Source organism: Taudactylus pleione, unplaced genomic scaffold (assembly GCF_031769625.1).
Source record: "Taudactylus pleione unplaced genomic scaffold, aTauple2 ptg001027l, whole genome shotgun sequence".
NCBI lineage: Eukaryota > Metazoa > Chordata > Amphibia > Anura > Myobatrachidae > Taudactylus > Taudactylus pleione.
This window is the reverse complement of record NW_028285428.1, coordinates 614408-638004: the sequence shown is the minus strand read 5'-3', so window position 1 is coordinate 638004 and position 23597 is coordinate 614408. Positions and strand designations below refer to the sequence as shown.

Genomic DNA, 23597 nt, shown 5'->3' with positions numbered 1-23597 from the left:
AGGCCAGCATTCCTGTGGGCCTGGATCACACAGCCCACTTAGAACCTCTAAAATCTGGCAGGACCAATATGCAATATGTAGCAATTATCCTTGTGTATCAATGCCTATTTCCCTATAGACTGTAAGCTTGCAAGCAGGCCAATCTTACCTCTTTGTCTGTCTGTTATTACCCAGTTGTATTTTATTACTATTTTGTAACCTATTGTAACGAGCAATGGAATATGCTGACGCTATATAAGCAACCATTAATAAATAAATGACAATAAATCAGTACACATTTGGAACCAGGCTTTGAGCACCTGCAAGTAATCCGCCTCTAAACAGTTGCATATGTGATTATTTGTTGGTCAGCATGAAATACATTTTGTATGACCATGCAAATACTCTATATTGGGCACACTTACATAAACCCTTCCCAGAGCCCTAATACATGGTAAATGCATACTTGCTGACGTTTATTATCTGCTCCCCGGGAGATGCCCGGGGAGCAGACACAGCTGGCCACTTTGGGGGGTGGGGCCGGGATTTTAGCATTAGGCCCCGCCACGGTAAACTGCTGCGAATCGCGGGAGCGCAACGAGGGAGTGGGGTTAAATAGTGCGCTTCCCCTCCATACGGAGCTGCGATTCACAGCAATTATGCCATAATTCCCCGGCAATCATCTCCCCATCCTGGCCATTTCACTGGGAAGTGGGCGGGATGCGAGAGATCCGGATACTCTTCTGGAGGTGCGGGGGGCTCCCCGAAAATTCCGGAGCCACCCGCTACTTCCGAGAGAGTAGGTATGTATGAGTAAATGCATCACAGCCAGCATGACTTTGTGGTGCACCTGTACATTAGAAAAGAGTAGAAGTTAAGGCAAAAAAGAGGAAATGCTATTGGTGTCCATAATATTGAAATAATAAGTTTTAAATAATTAAAAAAATATGAGATATGGTAAGAACTTACCCTTGTTATCTCTATTTCTACGAAGTCCATAGGGTTCCACAGGATACCTTGGGGTATAGGTGTGACGTCAGTCGCAGGGCACCAAAGAGTTAAGCTTTCAGCCTCCCAGGATGCACTAGGTCCCCCTCCTATACCCCGCCCCCGAGCCAAGGCACCTCAGTTAGTTACCAAGCCATAGGCCGGAGGAGGAGAAGGAAGAGAGAGAACAAAGATCTGGACACATACAAGAATCACATTCTCACCAGAGGGAGACGGAAAACCGGTGACCAGAGCAAAGCCCATCTGCAGCACAGGTGCGACAGGACGGGAGTCCTGTGGAACCCTATGGACTTCGTAGAAATAGAGATAACAAGGGTAAGTTCTTACCATATCTCATATTTTCTACTTCAGGGTCCATAGGGTATCCACAGGATACCTTGGGGATGTCCCAAAGCAGTATCCTTTAAGGGTGGGGACGCTCCTGTGCAGAAAGGAGAATCCGCCGCCCGAAGGAAGCATCCTGAGAGGCGAAGGTGTCAAACCTGTAATACCTCACGAAGGTATGGACAGAAGACCACGTAGCAGCCTTGCAGATCTGAACTGCCGAGGCACCACGTCGAGCTGCCCACGAAGGACCCACAGACCTAGTGGAATGAGCCTTCAGAGAAGGAGGGACCGGTAGGCCTTCATGAAGATAAGCTTCAGAAATAGCCATACGGATCCAGGCTGCCAAAGTTTGCTTTGAAGCAGGCCAACCCTTTTTACGGAAGCCAAAGAGGACAAACAAAGCGTCCGACTTCCTAAACGAAGAAGTGCGGTCAACATAAGTCCTTAAGGCCCGCACAACATCCAAAGAGGCCTCACCCACGGAAAGACCCGGTGAGTTAAAGGCCGGAACAACTATTTCCTCGTTAATATGAAACTGGGAAACAACTTTGGGAAGAAACTCGGGCCGAGTGCGGAGCACTGCCCTGTTCCCATAAAAAACCAAGAAAGGGGGTCTACAAGAAAGAGCCCCTAACTCAGAAACACGTCTGGCCGAAGCAATGGCCAGAAGGAAAACAGTCTTAGCTGTTAGCCATTTAAGATCCACTGAGCCCAGTGGTTCAAACGGCGGTCCTTGGAGAGCCCTCAGGACCACAGCCAAATCCCAAGGCGCCACAGGTGGAACAAAGGGCGGCTGAATGCGGAGAACACCCTGCATAAAGGTGCGCACATCCGGGATTGTAGCAATCCTACGGTGAAACCAGACAGATAGGGCCGAAACCTGTACCTTCAAAGAAGCAAGGCGAAGCCCATGATCTAGTCCCGCTTGCAGGAAGGCGAGAATCCGAGACAGACGAAACTCCCGCGGTGCATAACCTCTCGGTCGACACCACTGGAAGAACGTATGCCACACGCGATGGTATATCCTCGCGGAAGACGGTTTCCGAGCTCGTAACATGGTACGCACCACAGAGCTGGAAAACCCCCGGGACCTCAGCATGGCCGTCTCAACAGCCACGCCGTCAAAGACAGCCGAGTTAGGTCCGGGTGAAGGCAAGGACCCTGAGACAGAAGGTCCGGTCGTAGCGGCAACCGCAGAGGAATGTCCACGGACAGACCCTGAAGGTCTGAGAACCAGTGCCGTCTGGGCCACGCGGGAGCTATCAACAGGAGCGTCCCTCCTTCCTGTTTGAATTTCCGGATTACCCGTGGAAGAAGGGAGACCGGAGGGAACAGGTATGCGAACCGGAACGTCCACCGGACGGACAGAGCATCCACCAGAGACGCCCCTTCGTCTCTTGTGCGAGACCCGTACACCGGCAACTTGTTGTTGTGCCGGGACGCCATGAGGTCGATTTCTGGAAGACCCCACCTGTCCACCAGTAGTTGAAAAACGTCCGGGTGCAGGGACCATTCCCCCGGATGAACGTCCTGGCGACTTAGAAAGTCCGCCTCCCAATTGAGCACTCCCGGGATGAAAACCGCTGATATGGCCGGAAGATTGCGCTCCGCCCAAACCAGGATCCGAGAGACCTCTACGAGAGCCGCCCGACTGCGAGTTCCTCCTTGCCTGTTTATGTAGGCCACGGTGGTAGCGTTGTCCGACTGGACCTGCACCGGGCGACCCTGGAGAAACCGCTGTGCCTGCTGGAGAGCATTGAAGACCGCACGGAGTTCCAAGATATTTATTGGAAGCTCCGCTTCTGTCGGCGTCCACCTGCCCTGGAACAAGTGTGGACCCGAAACTGCTCCCCAGCCCCGAAGACTGGCGTCCGTTGTCAACAGGACCCAATTTGGAACCCAGAACGGACGTCCCTTGTTGAGGTGGGTCGTCTGTAACCACCACGTAAGGGACAGGCGAACCTCCTGGGTGAGCACAATCGTCTGGGACTTCAGAGACTGAGTCAGCCCGTTCCACTTGGACAGGATCAGGTGCTGCAGAGGTCTGGAGTGAAACTGGGCGTATTCCACCATGTCGAACACCGACACCATGGAGCCCAGTAACCTCATCGCCGAGTGTAAGGACACCCGGCGGCTGTGCAGACAACTGCGCACCCTTGACTGTAAAGCAGAGATCTTGTCCTCCGTCACGAAGATCCTTTGCTGTCCCGAGTCCAATAAGGCTCCAAGATGCAGAATCCTCCGAGACGGGATTAGAGTGGACTTCTGCCAGTTGATTAGCCAGCCGTGCCGTTGCAGCAGTGCAATGGTCAGGTCCAAGTGGCGTAACAGGAGCTCTGGAGATCCTGCCACCAATAACAGGTCGTCCAAATACGGCAACATGCGGACTCCCTGCAGCCGCAGAGAAGCCGCCATGACCGCCATCACCTTGGTGAAAACACGTGGTGCTGTTGCCAGGCCAAAAGGTAACGCCCGAAACTGGAAGTGGTCGCTGCTGATTGCAAACCTGAGGAACTGTTGATGGCGCCAAAGAATAGGGACATGCAGGTAAGCGTCCTGTATGTCCAATGACACCAAGTAGTCCCCAGGTTCCAGCGCCAGAATGATGGACCGTAGGGTCTCCATCCGAAACTTCGGGACCCGCAAAGACTTGTTGAGTGCTTTGAGGTTGAGAATCGGACGATATGACCCATTGGGTTTCTGTACCAAAAATAGATTTGAATAGAAACCCTGGCCCCTCTGGGAGAATGGAACCGCCACTATAACTCCAGCCTGGAGCATAGTGTGCAATACCTTCCGCAGCTCCGTAGCCTTGTTCCGGTCTGATGGGAGACCCGTGGTGAAGAAGCGAGCCGGGGGTCTGTGCCGGAAGGAGAGGGCGTATCCGTGGGAAACCACCTCCAGAACCCAAGTGTCTGTCGTAGTAGTCGACCAACACTGGGCGAACTGTAGCAGGCGGCCTCCCACCCTGGGATCCCCCAAAGGGAGGCCCGGACCATCAGGCCGCAGGCTTGCCATCTGGCTTGGGGGCCGGACGTCTGGTACTCCATGCCTGCTTCCGGGGCTTGACCGATTTCTTAGGGCCAGCCTGTCGAGGAAACGACTGTGGTTTGGGCCTGCCCTGGGCCCTAGATGACCGAAAGGACGATGGTCCCGAACCAGAAGGAGCAGCGGCCGACGGGAGACAGGCAGATTTGGCTGCCGCCAGCGTGGCCACAATCTTATCCAGATCCGGACCGAAGAGAACTTCTCCGGTAAACGGCAACGCTTCCAGACCTTTCTTGGAATCTGCGTCCGCCTTCCAGGATCGCAGCCACAAGGTGCGACGAGCAGCTACCGCTGCTGAAGAAATTCTAGACACCAGAGTACTAATGTCTAGAGCCGCCTCGTTGATGTAGGTGGCCGAATCACGGAGATTGCCAATCAACTCCGCCTGATCGGCCGGACAGTCGGATTCAAAAGAAGCCTCTAATGAATCCGCCCAGCGCTCCATCGCTCTGGCAACCCAGCAAATGGCCATAGCCGGCCGTGCTGCCCCCCCTGCAAGGGAATAAGCGGACTTCAGGCAGATTTCTACCTTGCGGTCCGTAGCATCCTTAAGGGAGGACATGGATGGCATCGGCAATGTGGCACTACGGACAAGACGGGTCACGTGAGAATCCACCTGTGGAGGGGATTCCCACTTCGCAAAATAATTATCCGCGAACGGATAAGCCACCGCCAGGCGTCTCTGCGGCTGGTATCTTTTGCCAGGTTGTTTCCACGCCTCCTCTAAATGGTCCACCAACTGACCCGAAAGAGGAAAGACTGTGGCATCGCCCTTCACATCTTTGAAAAAAGCCTTACTTAGATTTAGCCGCTGGGGGAACTTCGTCCTCAATCACCAAGGCTGTGCGGACCGCCCGAATAAGTCCAGGAATATATACTTTGGACTTAGCATCAGCGTCCTTAGTATGGAGAGGTTCCTGATCGTAAGGATCTAGAATCTCCCCATCATCAGACGTCCCTTCGTCATCCTCATAAGGAGCGGACAGAGACGCCACCGGCCTTTTATGAGACCGCATCACAGACTCCCCTTGCAACACATCCGACAAGTGCTGTACAGAACTCGTCAGGGAGTTAACCCACGCTGGCTCCTGAGAACCCGGGAGCGGGGAAATAGGGAGACTGTGGGGTACCACCAATTGTCGTGGGAACCCCTGCATGGGTGACGACACCACAGACTGCTGGGACAAACCCATCGGAGTAAACGCGGGCTGCGGAGCTAACTGGCCCACTAAAGCTGTTAACGCCTGAGCGAAACAAGCCCAGGGCGGCTCCTGTACCGGTGCTGTAACCGTAATAGGCCGCGCCATGGACAAACACTGCCGGCAAAGGCCCTCCGCGCTACCCTCCCCCTCCGCTAACGGTACTTTGCACGTGGTACACTGTAGCCGGAGGGGAAAATCACTTTCAGACATGATGGCACCACGTATGTGACCTCTCTCACCAATTAAGTATTAAATAGGCGAGAGACCACCCTGCAGCACCGCACCGCAAGGGCTTTAGCAGAAAGAACAGGGACAGTAATAAAGTTGACAGTTTAGAGAGAAAAGATTACAGGCAGCAGCGCTAGCACAGTCACATACAATGCAGAAAAATAACAATTCCTGCACTAACAGCGCTGATCACTCAACTACACAGACACAGGGCCTGGTAGGACACAGCGCTGCATACACAGACCTGACCACAGCGGAGGAGAGGTATGCGGGGGGACCCAGACCACGATGCTTCCTTCCAGCGCTTCCAGCAGCGTTCACCATGCGTTCTGGAGAAGATGGCCGCCGAGGAGCAGAGAGGAGGCTGGCCTGGGGGAGGAGCGCTGCCACAGGACCAGTCGGCAGCATGCAGAGAGGGCTGTGTGCAGCGGGGGAGGCGCCGGCTGTGAGACAGGGAAGGCGCGCTCCCCTGGCATGCATTTAACCCCTGGGACGCCGCAGCGCTACCGCTCTGCTGCGGTCCGCTGTCCCAGGGGGTAGTGGAAGCGCAGGTTGGTCGCCTGGCTCCACGCTGCAGCCAGTCCCCAGGGAGCCCCCTGCCTGGGGACTTAGGACCATGTGATCAGCGGGGACCCACCGCGGGACCCCGCTGCTTACCTCTGTCCCCCTTGAATCCGGCCATGGTCCGGAGCATCTGGGGTCACCGCTAGCTGTGACCCCAGACGCCCACCAGCATCCCCGGATCAGTACCGGCGTTCTGGTACCGGCGGGGTGTAGGGAAGACAGCATGGACGTCAGGACTGACTGTCCATGCTGTTCATCCAGTTGTGCAGCCACAGCTGCATGAAGAATAAGCTTCAGGGGCTCTTCTAGCCCCCACTCCAACAGGTGCACCCGACTCCGGCCGGGCACCAAACTAAACTGAGGTGCCTTGGCTCGGGGGCGGGGTATAGGAGGGGGACCTAGTGCATCCTGGGAGGCTGAAAGCTTAACTCTTTGGTGCCCTGCGACTGACGTCACACCTATACCCCAAGGTATCCTGTGGATACCCTATGGACCCTGAAGTAGAAAAATATATTAGCACCTACTTTTTAATACATATCCACAGTTGATAATGTAAGATGGTTTGGTTATTGGTGTTATTTATTATTATGCTGCTTTATAATTGAAGTTAACAGTGATCAGCTTTTCTGCAGCAATAAGGGTTAACCGAGGTGGTTGACTGCCTACCCTGGGCTATTGGGGTGATTGACTCATCTATGAAAGCTTGATGTGAAAGCCCAGACAAACAGAGCTGTCACAAGTCCCCTGCTGATAAACTATTTGTAAAACAGTTTTAGTAAGTGCTTTATTCCCACCAGAAGCTCAAAGAAAAGAAAAAGATTTTACAGTGATTTACCAACCATCACAATATGATGCGAATAAGAAAACTGGTGGAGCTCATCTTCAAAGTTTACATGCTCGCAAAATAAAAAAATATATATATACATATTTTGTTACAGTACCTGTTTCAGTTGGACTTCTGAATTAACGTGTACATCACAGATTTCACAATGAAACGTTTTGTTCTGTAACCCTGAACCTTTGCTGCCATTTTGAATTTTTAGCCGGGATCCGGATCTGGGATAAGATTTTATGGGACCTGCACCATTCCGTGCTTCTAGCATGGTCTTGTGTTTAGTACCTTAATGAAAACAGAGCAGAGTTGTTCTTAATACTTGTTGGTACGCATATACAGGTATGGGATATAACAGTTGCTGTGACTATAATTTGAAGAACTATGTCTGAATTCTCATAAAAATTACAAAATAAAATAAAAAAATACAATATAGCAAAATACACATATTATGTTATCAATGTGAGTGCATTTGAAACATTCATGATAAATTAGTCTGTCAATTCACTAAGGGGTTTATATATATCAAGCAGTGAAAAGCGTGGAGAAGTGAACCAGTGGAGAAGTTGCCTATAGCAACCAATCAACTTTGAAGTAGCATTTATCAAGTACAGCCTATAAATTAATATTTAGGAGCTGATTGGTTGCTATGGGCAACTTCTCCTCTGGTCCACTTTTCCATGCTTTTCAATGCTTGATACATAGACCCCAAGGTATGAGGGACATCAATGGAGCACATCATAAAGAATATTCATGAGGCATGACCGTTATTCATGGGGCACCATTTCTTAACTGATAGGCCGCATTCTCATCAATTTTGATTCAGCTCACAAAATGGCTGCCAGCATGGTATGAAGAAAAAGCCAGGAGACCTTGGGGCCCTACCTGTGTTATGTGCCTCTAGCTGTGACAAAGAGTTGACCGCTACTTTGCATAGGGAACAGTACAGTAGCTTCTTGGCCTTCTCTTCTTCTGATTCAGTCACTGTGATTGCACTGCCATTAGTGCTCTTCACAAATGCTGCCGGTATGACCGCCGTTAATGTAACCTCTGATTTGGCGATGAACGACCGTATCTCAGCCATACTGTGACTAATAGAACTGCTGGCTTTTAATCTCTTGTCCTCACCTAGAAAAATGAAAATAAAAAAACTGTTTAGCCACAATTCACAAACTTCTCAAATATTTGCCAAGAGCTGTCATTGTAGGAAAATTTGACATTTACAAGAAATTATTACGGATTAATGCAAATTGTCTGAGGAGGAAGCTTGGTGTTAGTCATCCATCAGTAGGAGATGGGTGCACAGGTATAATTTGATTAGTCTGTTTTGCACATTAATGTCCCAAAATCATCGTCTGTTTCAATGGATGACTAACTCACAGTGTAAAAAATAGAAAAAAAAAACCTGTCATGCATTTGTGTATTTCTAAACGTACAATAATTTGAATCTGTAATCCAACACTATTTTTATACAGCAAGTTTTGTTCCTATTTAACATAAATCTGATTATAATTTTTCTAGCTTGTTCACTTACAACTTAGGGGTCTATTTACTAAACCTTGGATGGAGATAAAGTGAACGTTCCAACCAATCAGCTCCTGTTCTGCACATCATACTTGCCTACCCTCCCGGGACCTGCGGGAGGCTCACGATTTTTTGGGTAACCCCCTGTAAGTGTAGGCACTTCTCCCGCATTCTGCCCACTTCCTAGTGAAGTGGGCAGGGAGAATATTCCCAAGAATCGGCGGGTCCGTGCATAGGGGGCAGGGATTTATGATGCCATTCTATGAGAATCGCATAATTTGGCCTCACCCCTTAATTAAATATGCAGTGTTTGAGGCTAATCCCCCTGAGGGGGTGGGGCTTAATGACATGACCCGTCTGCCCCCGCCCCCAACACCGCCCACCTGCTTATCCTAAAGGGCTCCTCCCGGCAAGGGAATCTCATAAGTCGGCAAGTATGCTGCACATGTATAGAATGAATATCTTCTTTAACAACAGAGCACCTTGTCATCTGAATCACAGTTGGCTGCGTTCGTATCCCATGCGACCATACTCATATACCTTTGCCAAAGTATATGGCTGCCACTCTAAAACAATGGCCCCCTGTGCCTTCATATGAGGGCTCCAGCTCCTTCCTGCTGCCTTATTGGTATACTTGTCAGTTTCCTATATAATAATCCTGAGATAGACATGCGCATTCTGACTTAGCCCTCCTCCCCCCCCCCCCCCCCCCCTGCTTTCGGCTCCCACCGTGGATACCATTTAACTAGTAGCTTGTAAGACTTCTTTAAAATGCCATTCTGATGTGTTATTACAGATTGGGGTAAGTCTATTTATTTGATTATATGTATTGGTTCAACTTATTAAGGGTAATATGTGGCTCTTTTAAAGTTTAGGGGGCCCCTGAAATGGATCACTGTTCCCAAAGCTGGTCCAAGAACATATTACTGCACACTACTGTATGTCATGTGACTATGGTTACCATGATAGTCACATGACAATTTGCAACCTGTACATTATTAATAGCAGTTCAAAAGATGAAAGTAAGGAAACAAGAAAAACTTGATTATGTTAGAAAACACACGTACATAATATTTTCCATGGGATTGCAGCTTTAACCATTAAGCTATATTGACTGCCACCTGTAATTCTAGAAATACCGCCAGCTAATATACTGAAATACCATATACTGTAAATACAGCGGTTTGCAGACAGAAGGCTTGTTATGCAGGTCACACAACTCCCACTTGACTTCTCATAACCTATTATTTTACAGTCGGGAGGACATTATTCCCTATAATCCACAGGTTTTAGATATACCTGAAAGAGGATATCATTTTATCTGGGTGTGTTTCACTTTTTACCTTTAATGACAGATATATGTCACCAAAACACAGAGGATGGAGACAATTTTTCGGGCTGTGTATACTTTAGTGTTGGCTAACTCACTAGCAGCTTATGCCTCATGAAAATTACAGGTTTCTAATGAATTGATAGGCTGCCGTATCTTTATAATTGATCCAGCACACAAAATGGCTTAGTAGCTTATTCAGTAACCCGCAAGCGCTGCCGTTACGGCTTATGTTCCATAGCATACTTGCCTACTCTCCAGGACTGTCTGGGAGCTTCCAAATTCTTGGATGGCCAGAAAAGTAGACAAGTCTCGCAGATCCAGCTTCTCGTAATCGTAAATATCGACATCAAGCCGCCCGGACTGCCCACTTCACTCACTATGTGGGCAGTCTGGAGCGACTTGCTTAAGAGATTTGCGCTTCATTGCATCATCATTGCTCCGCCCCCAACTTATATAATGCCAGCAATAGCACCATCACCTCCCCCTGCCACCACGACTAACCCAGGTCCGGTGCCAGGTGTCTGGGCGCCCTAGGCAACATTTCACCCACCGCCCCTGCTCCCTGTAAATCATACTATGCCACATTTTAGTGATGATAATTTATAATATGCCACACAGAAGAGCCCCAATATCATACTGTGCCTCATAACCCTGCCCCCAATTCATAATATGTTATGTTCCACAATTCATTATATGCCACACAGCTGTATCCCCAATTCATAATTATGCTACACATCAATGCTTACAATAAATAATATGTCACACGTTTATGCCAAATACATAATATGCCACACATTGTGCCCCCAATACATATGCCACACAGCTGTGCAAGAAAGTGATTGTATGCCACATAGCCATGAATTATGCCAAACAATGCCCCAAACATGGCACACATGTGCCCCAAATTCTTTATATGCCATATAGCTGTGCCCCCAATACAGTGTGCCAACCGTTCATACCCCAATATATTTATGCCACACATCTATGCTCCAATATACAGTATGTCAGTACCCATTACCCTCCACATACATACACACGCCCTGCCAGCACTCATTATACCAATACACACATGTCATACACTAACCCTGCCAGCACTCATTATACCCATACACACATACACTAACCCTGCCAGCACTCATTATACCCATACACACATACACTAACCCTGTCAGCACTCATTATACCCATACACACATACACACACCCTGCCAGCACTCATTATACCCATACACACATACACACGCCCTGCCAGCACTCATTATACCCATACACACATACACTAACCCTGCCAGCACTCATTATACCCATACACACATACACTAACCCTGCCAGCACTCATTATACTCATACACACATACACTAACCCTGCCAGCACTCATTATACCCATACACACATACACTAACCCTGCTAGCACTCATTATACCCATACACACATACACACACCCTGCCAGCAATCATTATACCCATACACACATACACTAACCATGCCAGCAATCATTATAGCCATACACACATACAGTAACCCTGCCAGCACTCATTATACCCATACACACATACACTAACCATGCCAGCAATCATTATACCCATAAACACATACAGTAACCCTGCCAGCACTCATTATACCCATACACACATACACTAACCCTGTCAGCACTCATTATACCCATACACACATACACTAACCCTGTCAGCACTCAATAAAATCATCCCCACACACACTAAACCAACCTGTCTGTGCCTGAAAGAGACATCCTTTTTTTTTTTTGTGGACTCAGCGGCACCCTCCAGTGCCCGGCGCCCCTAGGCAGCTGCCTAAAGCTGCCTAAAGGTAGCACCGGCCCTGGACTAACCACTTGGCCGAAGCCATGCCTCCTCTTATAACCAAGAGGATATTCGGTAAGCATGTCTCAGAGGCTGATTTCTGCTTGTAGCCTATGGAAGTGTGAGCAGAGATCCGCCTAGCATAATTGAGCTCTAATTTAATCGGCGCCTTAATGTTACGCTGTGTCTTATATTGTGATTATTCTTACACATACAGAAGATTTGTGGTATTAATGAATGTACTGTGGCTACAGTATCACACTTTACTTTTCAAATAGAAAAACAAAACCATTCCTTTGAAAAATAATAGTATAAACTACTGTCCAAAAAGTAGACTTTCACATAGGAATCATTTAATGTTTATTATTTAATGTAGTAATAATGTTTCTTTCAATGCAATATTTTAATTTCCTTATCTTTATCTATAGTTCTATACATACAAGATAAAACTTTGTTGCCATTAATACATTCATTTTTTAGACCGTCAATCTTCTTATTAAGCTGTGATGTGAGGGGGCAAACATTTCCATTATTCCATTATTGCAGACCTCAGTTCAATATGCGGTTCTTGCTATATAAACTAGGAACTAATTAATAGGGCTTTGGCGGCAACATCACATGTAGTAATTATCAGTAATTGATGGATACACCAATTAAGTTATAAGGCAAGCTGTGAAAACACAGTGAACCTAGGGCATGATTCTTTACAGATCGCAACTGCAACATTGTAAGCAGATAGGCCGATGGTACGCGTGCGTGAGTTGGCATTGCGAACGAACTGTGATCACCTACGCAGATACAAAGCCATCGCAGAACAAGGGACGGGAGGTCAGCGTTTGGAGGTTGTGACGGGGGAGTGGTTAGAGAAACGTAGGCGTGCCTGTTGGTTTGTACACCGTTGCATGGGTGTGCATAAATTAGCCACAGCGACGGCATATGCAGCTTGAGTACTCACTGCGTACGATGAGGTTAGCAATTTCTGAGTAAGGTCAGACCTGTAGTAATTGTGTGTGAGGGGCCGATGTTACTCGATGTTCCCAATGTATACGCAGCACTGTAAGGTATTACAGATGTGAGATAGCGGTAGTGGCAGGGCCGGTTCTCCCGTTACGCATGGTATGCAGTTGCGTAGGGCGCCACATAGTGGAGGGCGCCTCAGCTGCGTACCATGCGGGCCGCGGGCAGTCTGTGTCTCTGAGACACAGCTGCACCGCGTGTGTAGCGCTGACGGGACGGAGTTCGGTCAGCGCTACACAGCGCCAAACACACAGATGCCGGCGCCAGCAGCTGTGTGTTTGCTTTAGCAGCTGATGAGAGTCAGACAGACTCTCATCGGCTGCTGCTCCCACTGCCTGAGCCGGACATCTTCCGGCTCCCGCAGTGGGTAATGGGAGTGACGTCATGACGTCTCTCCCATGATGCAAAGCGGCCCGGAGGACTGACAGAGGAGCTGATAGTGGCGGCGGGACCAGGAGCAGAAGCGGGTTTCAGGTAAGTGTTTTTTTTTTTTTATTAAGTCTCTACTGCAGGGGGGGGGGGGTATTACTACTGGGGGCACTACAAGGGGGGCTACTACTGGGGGCACTACAAGGGGGGATTACTACTGGGAGCACTACAAGACTACAAGGGGGGATTACTACTGGGAGCACTACAAGGGGGGATTACTACTGGGGGCACTACAAGGGGGATTACTACTGGGAGAACTACAAGGGGGGATTACTACTGGGAGCACTACAAGGGGGGATTACTACTGGGGGCACTACAAGGGGGGATTACTACTGGGGGCTCTACAAGGGGGGCTACTACTGGGGGCACTACAAGGGGGGGCTACTACTGGAGGCACTACAAGGGGGGGCTACTACTGGGGGCACTACAAGGGGGGGCTACTACTGGGGGCACTACTAGGGGGGGCTTTTATTCATTGTCAGGAGGAGAAATTCTTCTGCCAGCTCAGATAACATAACGTGCCACCCTTGCACCATGCAAAACCTCACAACTGTAAACCTCCTAGCTACAAGTGTCCAGGACTAGTAAACTGAACCAGGACTGGTATTATATATACAAAGTGCCATTCTGCAATCTACAGCCGTGTAATAATAATTAGAATTAGACCAAACTTCTATACAGGTTACACCCGGCAATACTGATTTAGACAGGGAAGATGTATTTTTTGGGGTAACCAAAAGGGATGTGTGTTTATAATTTGGGTACATGGATACAGAAGCATCCTCGTGACAATATGTAGCGCATAAGATTGCATCGGACTCTCACTTAATAATACAAACCATGCTCTAATGCAACTACATGACAACTATATCAGATACCAGTAGCTGTGTGATTTACATAGGAAATAGATGCCCTCCCCTGTTGTTCACTAATACTATGCTTGTTGATGCCATTTTTGTCTATGGCACACTGATTAGCGACATAACCTTTCATTATTACATCCAACTGACTGCTGAAGTGACTCACAAGAGTAAGTGGCTGGAGGAGTGAATCTAACAAGCCAAGTATCCGACTCCCACTCATTGATTGCTCAAGTGAGATACATACAAGGCAACATTCAGATGAACAGTCACTTTATAAAAGTCTGGCCCCTCACTAAGAATATATATATATATCATACAAAAACACTTAGAGGGTGCAAATATGTAGTACACTTTAACAAATATAACTCAATTTTGGAGAAAGAGTCTCAATACTTAAGGCAGGTGGTCAATGTCTGTATGAATGTCCCTAAGTTCAGGACTAATAGTAAGCCTTATTTGGCAGAACCCTTAATAGACCGAGGGCCAAATGTAATAGGGTGACAGTTAGAAAATGTGACAGTTTTCTCACACTTTTTAAACTCGGCCGATGTAATAGAGTCTGAGAACAAAGCGACAGAGCAAACTCCCATGTTTTTCAGACTCAAAAAACTCTCACGATTTAAAATCTCATCCAGGTGTTCTCCCATATTGCAGATAAAACTCGAGAGAGGCTACTGCTAAACTCTCACATTTTCTAAACTCTCCCCCTATTACATTTGGCCCCAAGTGTCCAATGTCCATAAGAGTATTCTTATGTAACTTCAATAGTGGTCTCGATATGAAGATCTTCTTAATTGCTTTAATGCTTCTCCCACCGTAGTGCTGGAATAACGCGTAATTCTAGAAAAGGGGACCCTCTTTTTTTTTTTTCAATTAAAACATACTGACATATATATATATATATATATATATATATATATATATATATATATATATGCAATAAAATGCTTACATCAACTGTTATTTAATTTTCCACTGTGCCAATATATATATATATATATGTATATATTAGGGGTGTGCACCGGCCACTTTTCGTGTTTTGTGTTTTGGTTTTGGATCTGGATCTTTCTTCGTGTTTTGGATCTGGATTGGTTTTGCCAAAACCACCCTTGCGTGTTTTGGGTTCTGGGTTTTATGTTTTGGATCTGTATTTTTTTGAAAAAAAGCATAAAAACAGCTAAAATCACAGAATTTGTAGGTTTTTCTGCTCCTATGCTATTATTAACCTCAATAACCTTAATTTCCACTCATTTCCAGTCTATTCTGAATACCTCACACCTCACAATAGTGTTTTTATGTCCAAAAGGTTGCACCGAGGTAGCTGGATGACTATGCTAAGCGACACAAGTGGGCGGCACAAACACGTGACCCATCTAGGCGTGAAACTGCAGTGGCAGACAGGATGGCATTGAAAAACTAGGCCCCAAACTGTACATAATGCAAAGAAAAAAAAGAGGTGCAAGATGGAATTGTCCTTGGGCCCTCCCACCCACCCTTATGTTGTATAAACAGGACATGCACACTTTAACAAACCAATCATTTCAGCGCCAGGGTCTGCCACACAACTGTGGCTGAAATGATTGGTTCGTTTGGGCCCCCACAAAACAAGCTGGCAATTTATCTGTCCCTGCACAAACTGGCTCTACGGAGGCAAGATGTCATCCTCATCCTCCTCATCCACCGATTCCTCACCCTCTTCAGTGTGTACATCCTCATCCTCACAGAGTATTAATTCGTCCCTGCTGGAACCACAGGTCCCTCTGTACGTTCTGGAGGCTGGTCTCCCTGGAAGAGTTGATAATTCATTTTATGAACATCATCTTCTCCACATTTTGTGGAAGCAACCTCCTACGCCTTTCGCTGACAAGGTTCCCGGCTGCACTAAACACTCTTTCGGAGTACACACTGGAGGGGGGGCAACTCAGGTAAAATAGAGCCAGTTTGTACAGGGGCCTCCAAATTGCTTCTTTTTCCTGCCAGTACAGGTACGGACTGTCTGACATGCCTACTTGGATGCTGTCACCGATGTAATCCTTTAACAGACAGACGCACGCTTGTCGCTGCTGCTTTGAGGATTCAAGTGCGGCTACAGCCCACACAATTCACAAAGACAGAAAAAAAAAAGAATATTTTTATTGTTTGTGGAGCACACTTTGAGGGTTACACCACCCTTTAACAGACAGACGCACGCTTGTCGCTGCTGCTTTGAGGATGCAAGTGCGGCTACAGCCCACACAATTCACAAAGACAGAAAAAAGAAGAAGAATATTTTAATTGTTTGTGTAGAACACTTTGAGGTGTCACCACCCTTTAACAGACAGACGCACGCTTGTCGCTGCTGCTTTAAGGATGCAGGTGCGGCTACAGCCCACACATTTCACAAAGACCAAAAAAAAAAGAACAATATTTTAATTGTTTGTGTAGCACACTTTGAGGTGTCACCACCCTTTAACAGACAGACGCACGCTTGTCGCTGCTGCTTTAAGGATGCAGGTGCGGCTACAGCCCACACAATTCACATAGACAGAAAAAAAAAGAACAATATTTTAATTGTTTGTGTAGCACACTTTGAGGGTGTCACCACCCTTTAACAGACAGACGCACGCTTGTCGCTGCTGCTTTGAGGATGCAGGTGGAATCTAGACGGGATTTGGAACCGAGGACACACTACCTCCATCAATTGTCTAAATCCCACTGCACTAATGTCGGATACCGGACGCACGTCTAACACCAACATAGCAGTCAAGGCCTCAGTTATACGTTTTGCTTCAGGATGACTGCTGTCGTACTTCATCCTCATCGCTAGGGACTGTTGGAGGGTCAATTGTTTAGTAAAAGTAGTGATGTTCCTACTTCCTCTCTGGGATGATGAACAACTCCCAGCAGCAGCAACAGCACTAGGAGGAAGTGGTTCTTGATCTTTCCCTATTTTATTTTTATCGGAGAAAGTTTGGTCCTCCATTTATGTTATATTGATATATATACGTGCGGCTAAAGCGCACACAAACACAGAAAATATTATTTTATTTTTGCTGGAGAGTAGTGCACTTTGTGGGTTACACCACCCTTTAAGAAATGAGTCAGCCGGCTCTTTACTTATGGGACACAGGCGCACGCTTGGCGCTGCTCCTTTGTTGATGCACGTGCAGCCACAGTGCACACAATTCACAAACACAGAAAATAATTTTTTTTTTGGTTTGGACTGGAGTGTACTTTCGGGGGTTACAGCACCCTTAACGGTCAAGCCAGCCGGCCCTTTACTTATGACACAGGCGCACGCTTGGCACTACTTTGTTGATGCACGTGCGGCTACTGCGCACACAATTCACAAACACAGAAAATAATTTTTTTTTTGGTTTGGACTGGAGTGTACTTTCGGGGGTTACAGCACCCTTAACGGTCAAGCCAGCCGGCCCTTTACTTATGACACAGGCGCACGCTTGGCACTACTTTGTTGATGCACGTGCGGCTACTGCGCACACAATTCACAAACATAGAAAATAATTTTTTTTTTGGTTTGGACTGGAGTGTACTTTCGGGGGTTACAGCACCCTTAACGGTCAAGCCAGCCGGCCCTTTACTTATGACACAGGCGCACGCTTGGCACTACTTTGTTGATGCACGTGCGGCTACTGCGCACACAATTCACAAACACAGAAAATAATATTTTTTTTGGTTTGGACTGGAGTGTACTTTCGGGGGTTACAGCACCCTTAACGGTCAAGCCAGCCGGCCCTTTACTTATGACACAGGCGCACGCTTGGCACTACTTTGTTGATGCACGTGCGGCTACTGCGCACACAATTCACAAACATAGAAAATAATTTTTTTTTTGGTTTGGACTGGAGTGTACTTTCGGGGGTTACAGCACCCTTAACGGTCAAGCCAGCCGGCCCTTTACTTATGACACAGGCGCACGCTTGGCACTACTTTGTTGATGCACGTGCGGCTACTGCGCACACAATTCACAAACACAGAAAATAATTTTTTTTTTGGTTTGGACTGGAGTGTACTTTCGGGGGTTACAGCACCCTTAACGGTCAAGCCAGCCGGCCCTTTACTTATGACACAGGCGCACGCTTGGCACTACTTTGTTGATGCACGTGCGGCTACTGCGCACACAATTCACAAACACAGAAAATAATTTTTTTTTTGGTTTGGACTGGAGTGTACTTTCGGGGGTTACAGCACCCTTAACGGTCAAGCCAGCCGGCCCTTTACTTATGACACAGGCGCACGCTTGGCACTACTTTGTTGATGCACGTGCGGCTACTGCGCACACAATTCACAAACACAGAAAATAATTTTTTTTTTGGTTTGGACTGGAGTGTACTTTCGGGGGTTACAGCACCCTTAACGGTCAAGCCAGCCGGCCCTTTACTTATGACACAGGCGCACGCTTGGCACTACTTTGTTGATGCACGTGCGGCTACTGCGCACACAATTCACAAACACAGAAAATAATTTTTTTTTTGGTTTGGACTGGAGTGTACTTTCGGGGGTTACAGCACCCTTAACGGTCAAGCCAGCCGGCCATTTACTTATGACACAGGCGCACGCTTGGCACTACTTTGTTGATGCACGTGCGGCTACCGCGCACACAATTCACAAACACAGAAAATAATTTTTTTTTGGTTTGGACTGGAGTGTACTTTCGGGGGTTACAGCACCCTTTAACGGTCAAGCCAGCCGGCCCTTTACTTATGACACAGGCGCACGCTTGGCACTACTTTGTTGATGCACGTGCGGCTACTGCGCACACAATTCACAAACACAGAAAATATATTATTTTTTTAGCACTTGGGGGGAGCACCCCTGATGGACAGAGCACCCCCTGGACAACACTGCAGCACTCCTTTAGGACTGGGACACTGCACAGGACTTTGGAGTGGACACAGCCCCTATGGAGAACTGACTGCACAACACAGTCCAGCCAGCCCCTATGGACTTTGAAGTAGTGGACACAGCCCCTATTAACAACAGCAGCACAGCACAACACAGCCAGCCCCTATGGACTTTGAAGTAGTGGACAACAGCAGCACTACACTACACTACACTACACAGCCCTAACTCCCACCCTCCCTCTTCACTGTCCACAGCCGAGTGAGAAAATGGCGCCGACGTGGGTACCTTATATAGGATCCAAAACCCGCGAGACTCGGAAGGCGGGATGATGACGTTTTGCCTCGATTTCAGATCCGAGTCAGGCGGGAAAAGTCGAGCCTGATTCGGATCGGACTCGGATCGGGGGGGCTCGGGGGGGTTCGGATTTCAGAAATCCGAACCCGCTCACCCCTAGTATATATATATATATATATATATATATATATTTATGGAGGTAGCTGAGTGTCGGCAAGTATGAAGTTAGTGGGTACGGTCAATGTGTTATCGAAGGAGCTATAATGTATCAGTTTCTTATTGTTCAACCTTAACTGTGTGAATAAGAATTTCAGATGGCCGCTGGTCTCTGTCTCAATTTAATAAATACCCCCTCCATCTTGTAGAATAAGGGGCTAATTCAGAGATGTGCGCTAACCATCGCATCTCCGATTGTGCCGTTCTGCACCGGCGCAAGACCCGTACTGTGCATGTGCAGTACGGGTCCTGTGCATCGCATGCAGAGCGGCAGCAGAATGTCAGTAATTGACAATCTGCTGCCGTTTCTGCCTGGGGAGGAAGCAGCGACGGACTCCGTTTGTCGCGTCGCCGCCGTTGGGGGAGGGGGGAGGGCTCTCTGTCGTCTGATGGAGATTTCCTGGCCTCTTTTGAGCAACTGCGTTCGCCGGTTTGAAGCCGGCAGAGGATCTCGCAGCTCGGAACAGTAATGTGCGCAGGGGGCGTGATGCCTCGTGCTGCATTACAATAATAGTGATGTCGCAATAGCGTCGGACCTTGAGTATCTCCCTAAGTTATTTAAACAGAACAGGAGGCATTACATGGCAGTATCTAATCTTTCCATTCTAATGACAGACTGAGGAAAAAGATTCTGTTAAAATGCCAAATGATCCTGAGCCATGGATGTCTGAAGTGGAATTTCATTACAGCAATACAACTTCCGACGGTAAGATGTAATGCGGGAATTGCTCATTTTTAGTTTGCCTTAGTATGGGGCACAGAACATGCAATTATGCAAGCGAGCTATATATAGAGCAGCTTAGTATTAAACTATACCAGCGTGTGCTGAAGCTTTCTTATGAACATCGGAGAAGTGCAAGGGCGATGGATACTGAATACAATTCCATGCCACAAACAAACAAAAACAATTCCTGGTGATGTTATCTGAATAATGTGACGTGGTCTGTTTAAGCCAATGCTTGCTATTTAGTGTCTGCCTATTTTACAGCAACTGCTTTAAACCAGACAGTATCTGGCTATTTCTGGGCAAGCAATGGTATATATTTGTTTAATTTGTTATACTTGTGGAATCTGGGCCTGATTCAGAGCCGGACGCTATTTGCGCTCGCTCGTTCAGAAAAAGGGGCCGGCTATTTAAATTGAGCGCTCGGTCTTTGCGGTCTGTTGACGCCTCTATGTCTGAGCGAGCGAATGAAACATGCGCTCGCTATTTTGTAAAGACGCCCCCTGGCCGCTCGCATCCTACGTCATCTCCGCTATTTATTTGATTAATCGAGTACATCGAAAGGCATCTGAACTGCTCGCAGTGCTTGTGGTTGGATTTTCCTACCGCAATCATGCGAACAGTTCAGGCTAAGAAACAACCAAGTGACGTGGTCGATGACGCTGCTTTGTTAATTATGCACACCCTTAAAACGCCAGTTTTGACCTTTTGGTACGCCTGCGTTCGGATCACCACTCCCCGTTTTCAAGCACCTTCCCCTGTTACCACACACAAACGCCTCATCCTGTCACTCAAATTAGCAGGCACTCGCTATTTTGCGAGCGCTCGATTTCCGACCGCAATGACTGGTTGGCGCATGCGCATTATGACCCATACACATGCGCAGATGTGCGAACATCGCTCGGAGTGAACTAGCGGCCGCTTACGAGCGGCCCTGAATCAGGCCCTGACTTCCCAAAGTCACAGGTACATTGCATGTCATTTCCCTGTGTAAATCGTAACTCACACACAGCGGCTGCATCAAGCGAATTGTAGAAAACTGTGCATGAACCGTAGCGAACACACGCGCGCCTGTGCGTATCTCCAGGTGATTCTGCATTGGACGTTTCTCTCCATGTGTGAAATAGGTGTTTCTGGCGGTCAACTAGCTCATACTGTTTATGTATGTTGTAAGGCGCTGCGGATCCCTTGTGGCGACCATATAAATAAAGGACTATAATAATAACTAGGAGAATGAATGGAGGAGAACCAACATGTGGGATTGTCATGGGAGTGTGGTGGGCCGAGAACCAGAGTTGCCCACTATTCTGAGCCGCGATTATCGCAACCATCGGCATTGCGAGGAGACCCCTGTGGTAGGGTCTCAGCACTCGCAATGCCAAGTAGACTACCTGCTCTAATAGAACAGGAAGTCCACTACTGACATCACGAGTGATGTCAGTAGGGCCGCCCACAAACGGCAGGCGTACCTTCGGGAACACCTCCGTTTGTACAGCCACCCCCCCCCTCCCCGGCTACAAAACGGGGCAAGCTGTCAAGCAACATTGACAGCCGTCCTGTTTTGTTGCAAGCCCCGAAGCAAGTAATTTCTCACTCGCGACGGGGCATGAGCACGCACGTTGCGCACACCGCACGTGCGCATTGGCCCACCATCGACCCACTTGCGACTGGGTCTGACTCAGGACCTTATACCACAAATCTGAAAACAAAGACCTTCATCTGGGGCTGCAGAAGCCTCTTTGAACAGGTCTGTTTAATAAACTAAGCAGAGTAATGATGTCAGAGGCCAATTCATTTCTAGATTCAGAACAATGGTCGCTGTACACAACCCCACCTAAGGATAATACAAGGCTCTCTAAATTGGAGAAGTTACCCATAGCAAGCAATCAACTTTCAGCTAGCATTTATCAAGTACGATCTATGAAATGCTAGGTAGAACCTGATTCAGGGGCGGAACTATGGGAGACAAAGGAGGCGCCTGCCGCCGGGCACCAGCTCTGAAGGGGCACTTCCTCCATTGCTCCAACCGACGGAGGTATGTGCTGACCACAAATTTGCTAGCACATATCCCAATAGACTGTCCGGTGGTGGTGGTGGTGGTGGCAGGGGAATTCACCTGCTGAGCTTGAAACACATTTGGAGATCAAGGCTTCCAGACAGGGGGCGTGGTTTGGTTGGAGCGGCAGTCACAGCTGCCGTCTGTCCCACACCACTGATCTCTCAATGTGTTTGAGGCTCAGCAGGTGATCCCCCCCCTGTGGCTAGGTGAGATCTATGATAGTGAGGACATCTGTGAAGAGAGGGAAGGTGATGTGTGTTAGTGGGGGATCTGTATGGGTGTAGCTCTGTAGGTGTGTGAGGGGGTGATGTGAGTGATTGTGGATACTGGGTGGGGGTCTGTGAGGTGGGAGGTCTGAGAGAGGGGGGAGATCTGTGGGAGGGGGTATCTATGAGTTGAGCACTGTATGTGTGTGAGGGGGAGCTGTATCTACATTTTATCCCTCACACCAAAGCACTGTTGCATGGTCGGTAAATAGGTATCATGATGATCCTTAATGTACGTGACGCTTGGGGTGGGATGCACCAAGCATCCCGACACTCATCGCAGTCAGCGGCGTTTAGTTACAATTGCGGCTGAAATCGCAAGGGACAGCTCTCCCGAAAAGAGCTGTCCTGTGCAGTAGAGGGACTTCCTGGTTTATTACCCAGGAGCCCCTCTACGCATGTGTCGTATGACCCACGCGCCACAGAGGACATTAAGAGGGATCCAATTCGATCCCTCTCAGTGTACAATGCAGAGAGAAGCCCATAGGCCTCTATTAGGTAACGACATCTATAGATGGTGTTGCAGCTTGGTGCATATAGAAAGTGCAGCCAAACCACTGAAAACTGCATTTTCGGAACTTTAACCGCATTTTTACCTTTGATGCATCCTGCCCTTGGTGTTCATTTATAAGTGTCTAAAAAGCCCTATCTGCAAAACTGGCTGTTTTTTTCAAGACATTGTGCTTTTTCTTATTTCTTAAAAGCTGTGTGGGGGAGCGGGAGTGATTGCGGAGAGTTGTGTTTGTGAGGGGGGGTGTCTGTGTGTGATAGGGGATGTGTGTGGGTGGAGTGCTGTGTGTGAGCGGGGGAGCTGAGTGAGGGGGTAGAAAGCTGTATGGGGGATCTGAATCAATGGAGAAAGCTGTGTGTGTGTGTGGGGGCGGAGATCTGAGTGAGGGGGGAGAACTGCGTGAGGGATAGATATACTGAATGTATTTATATATAAGTTATATATGTATATATGGGGCCCCGAAGTGGCATATTTATTAATTATCGGGTCCTAGTCCCGATAATAAT

General features: G+C 48.0%; 1 protein-coding gene across 6 annotated transcripts in view; it reads right to left on the bottom strand.

The window, feature by feature from the left end:
- ZNF385B (zinc finger protein 385B) overlaps nt 1-23597 on the bottom strand; it is a 566921-nt gene that overhangs the window by 40811 nt on the left and 502513 nt on the right. For all 6 annotated transcript variants that reach the window (XM_088461223.1, XM_088461222.1, XM_088461224.1 and 3 more), the window contains 2 exons: nt 8074-8316; nt 7298-7476 (listed from right to left, as the gene is read on the bottom strand). In XM_088461223.1, coding sequence (XP_088317349.1) covers nt 7298-7476; nt 8074-8316 — 422 coding nt within the window. The remainder of the gene's footprint in view (nt 1-7297; nt 7477-8073; nt 8317-23597) is intronic.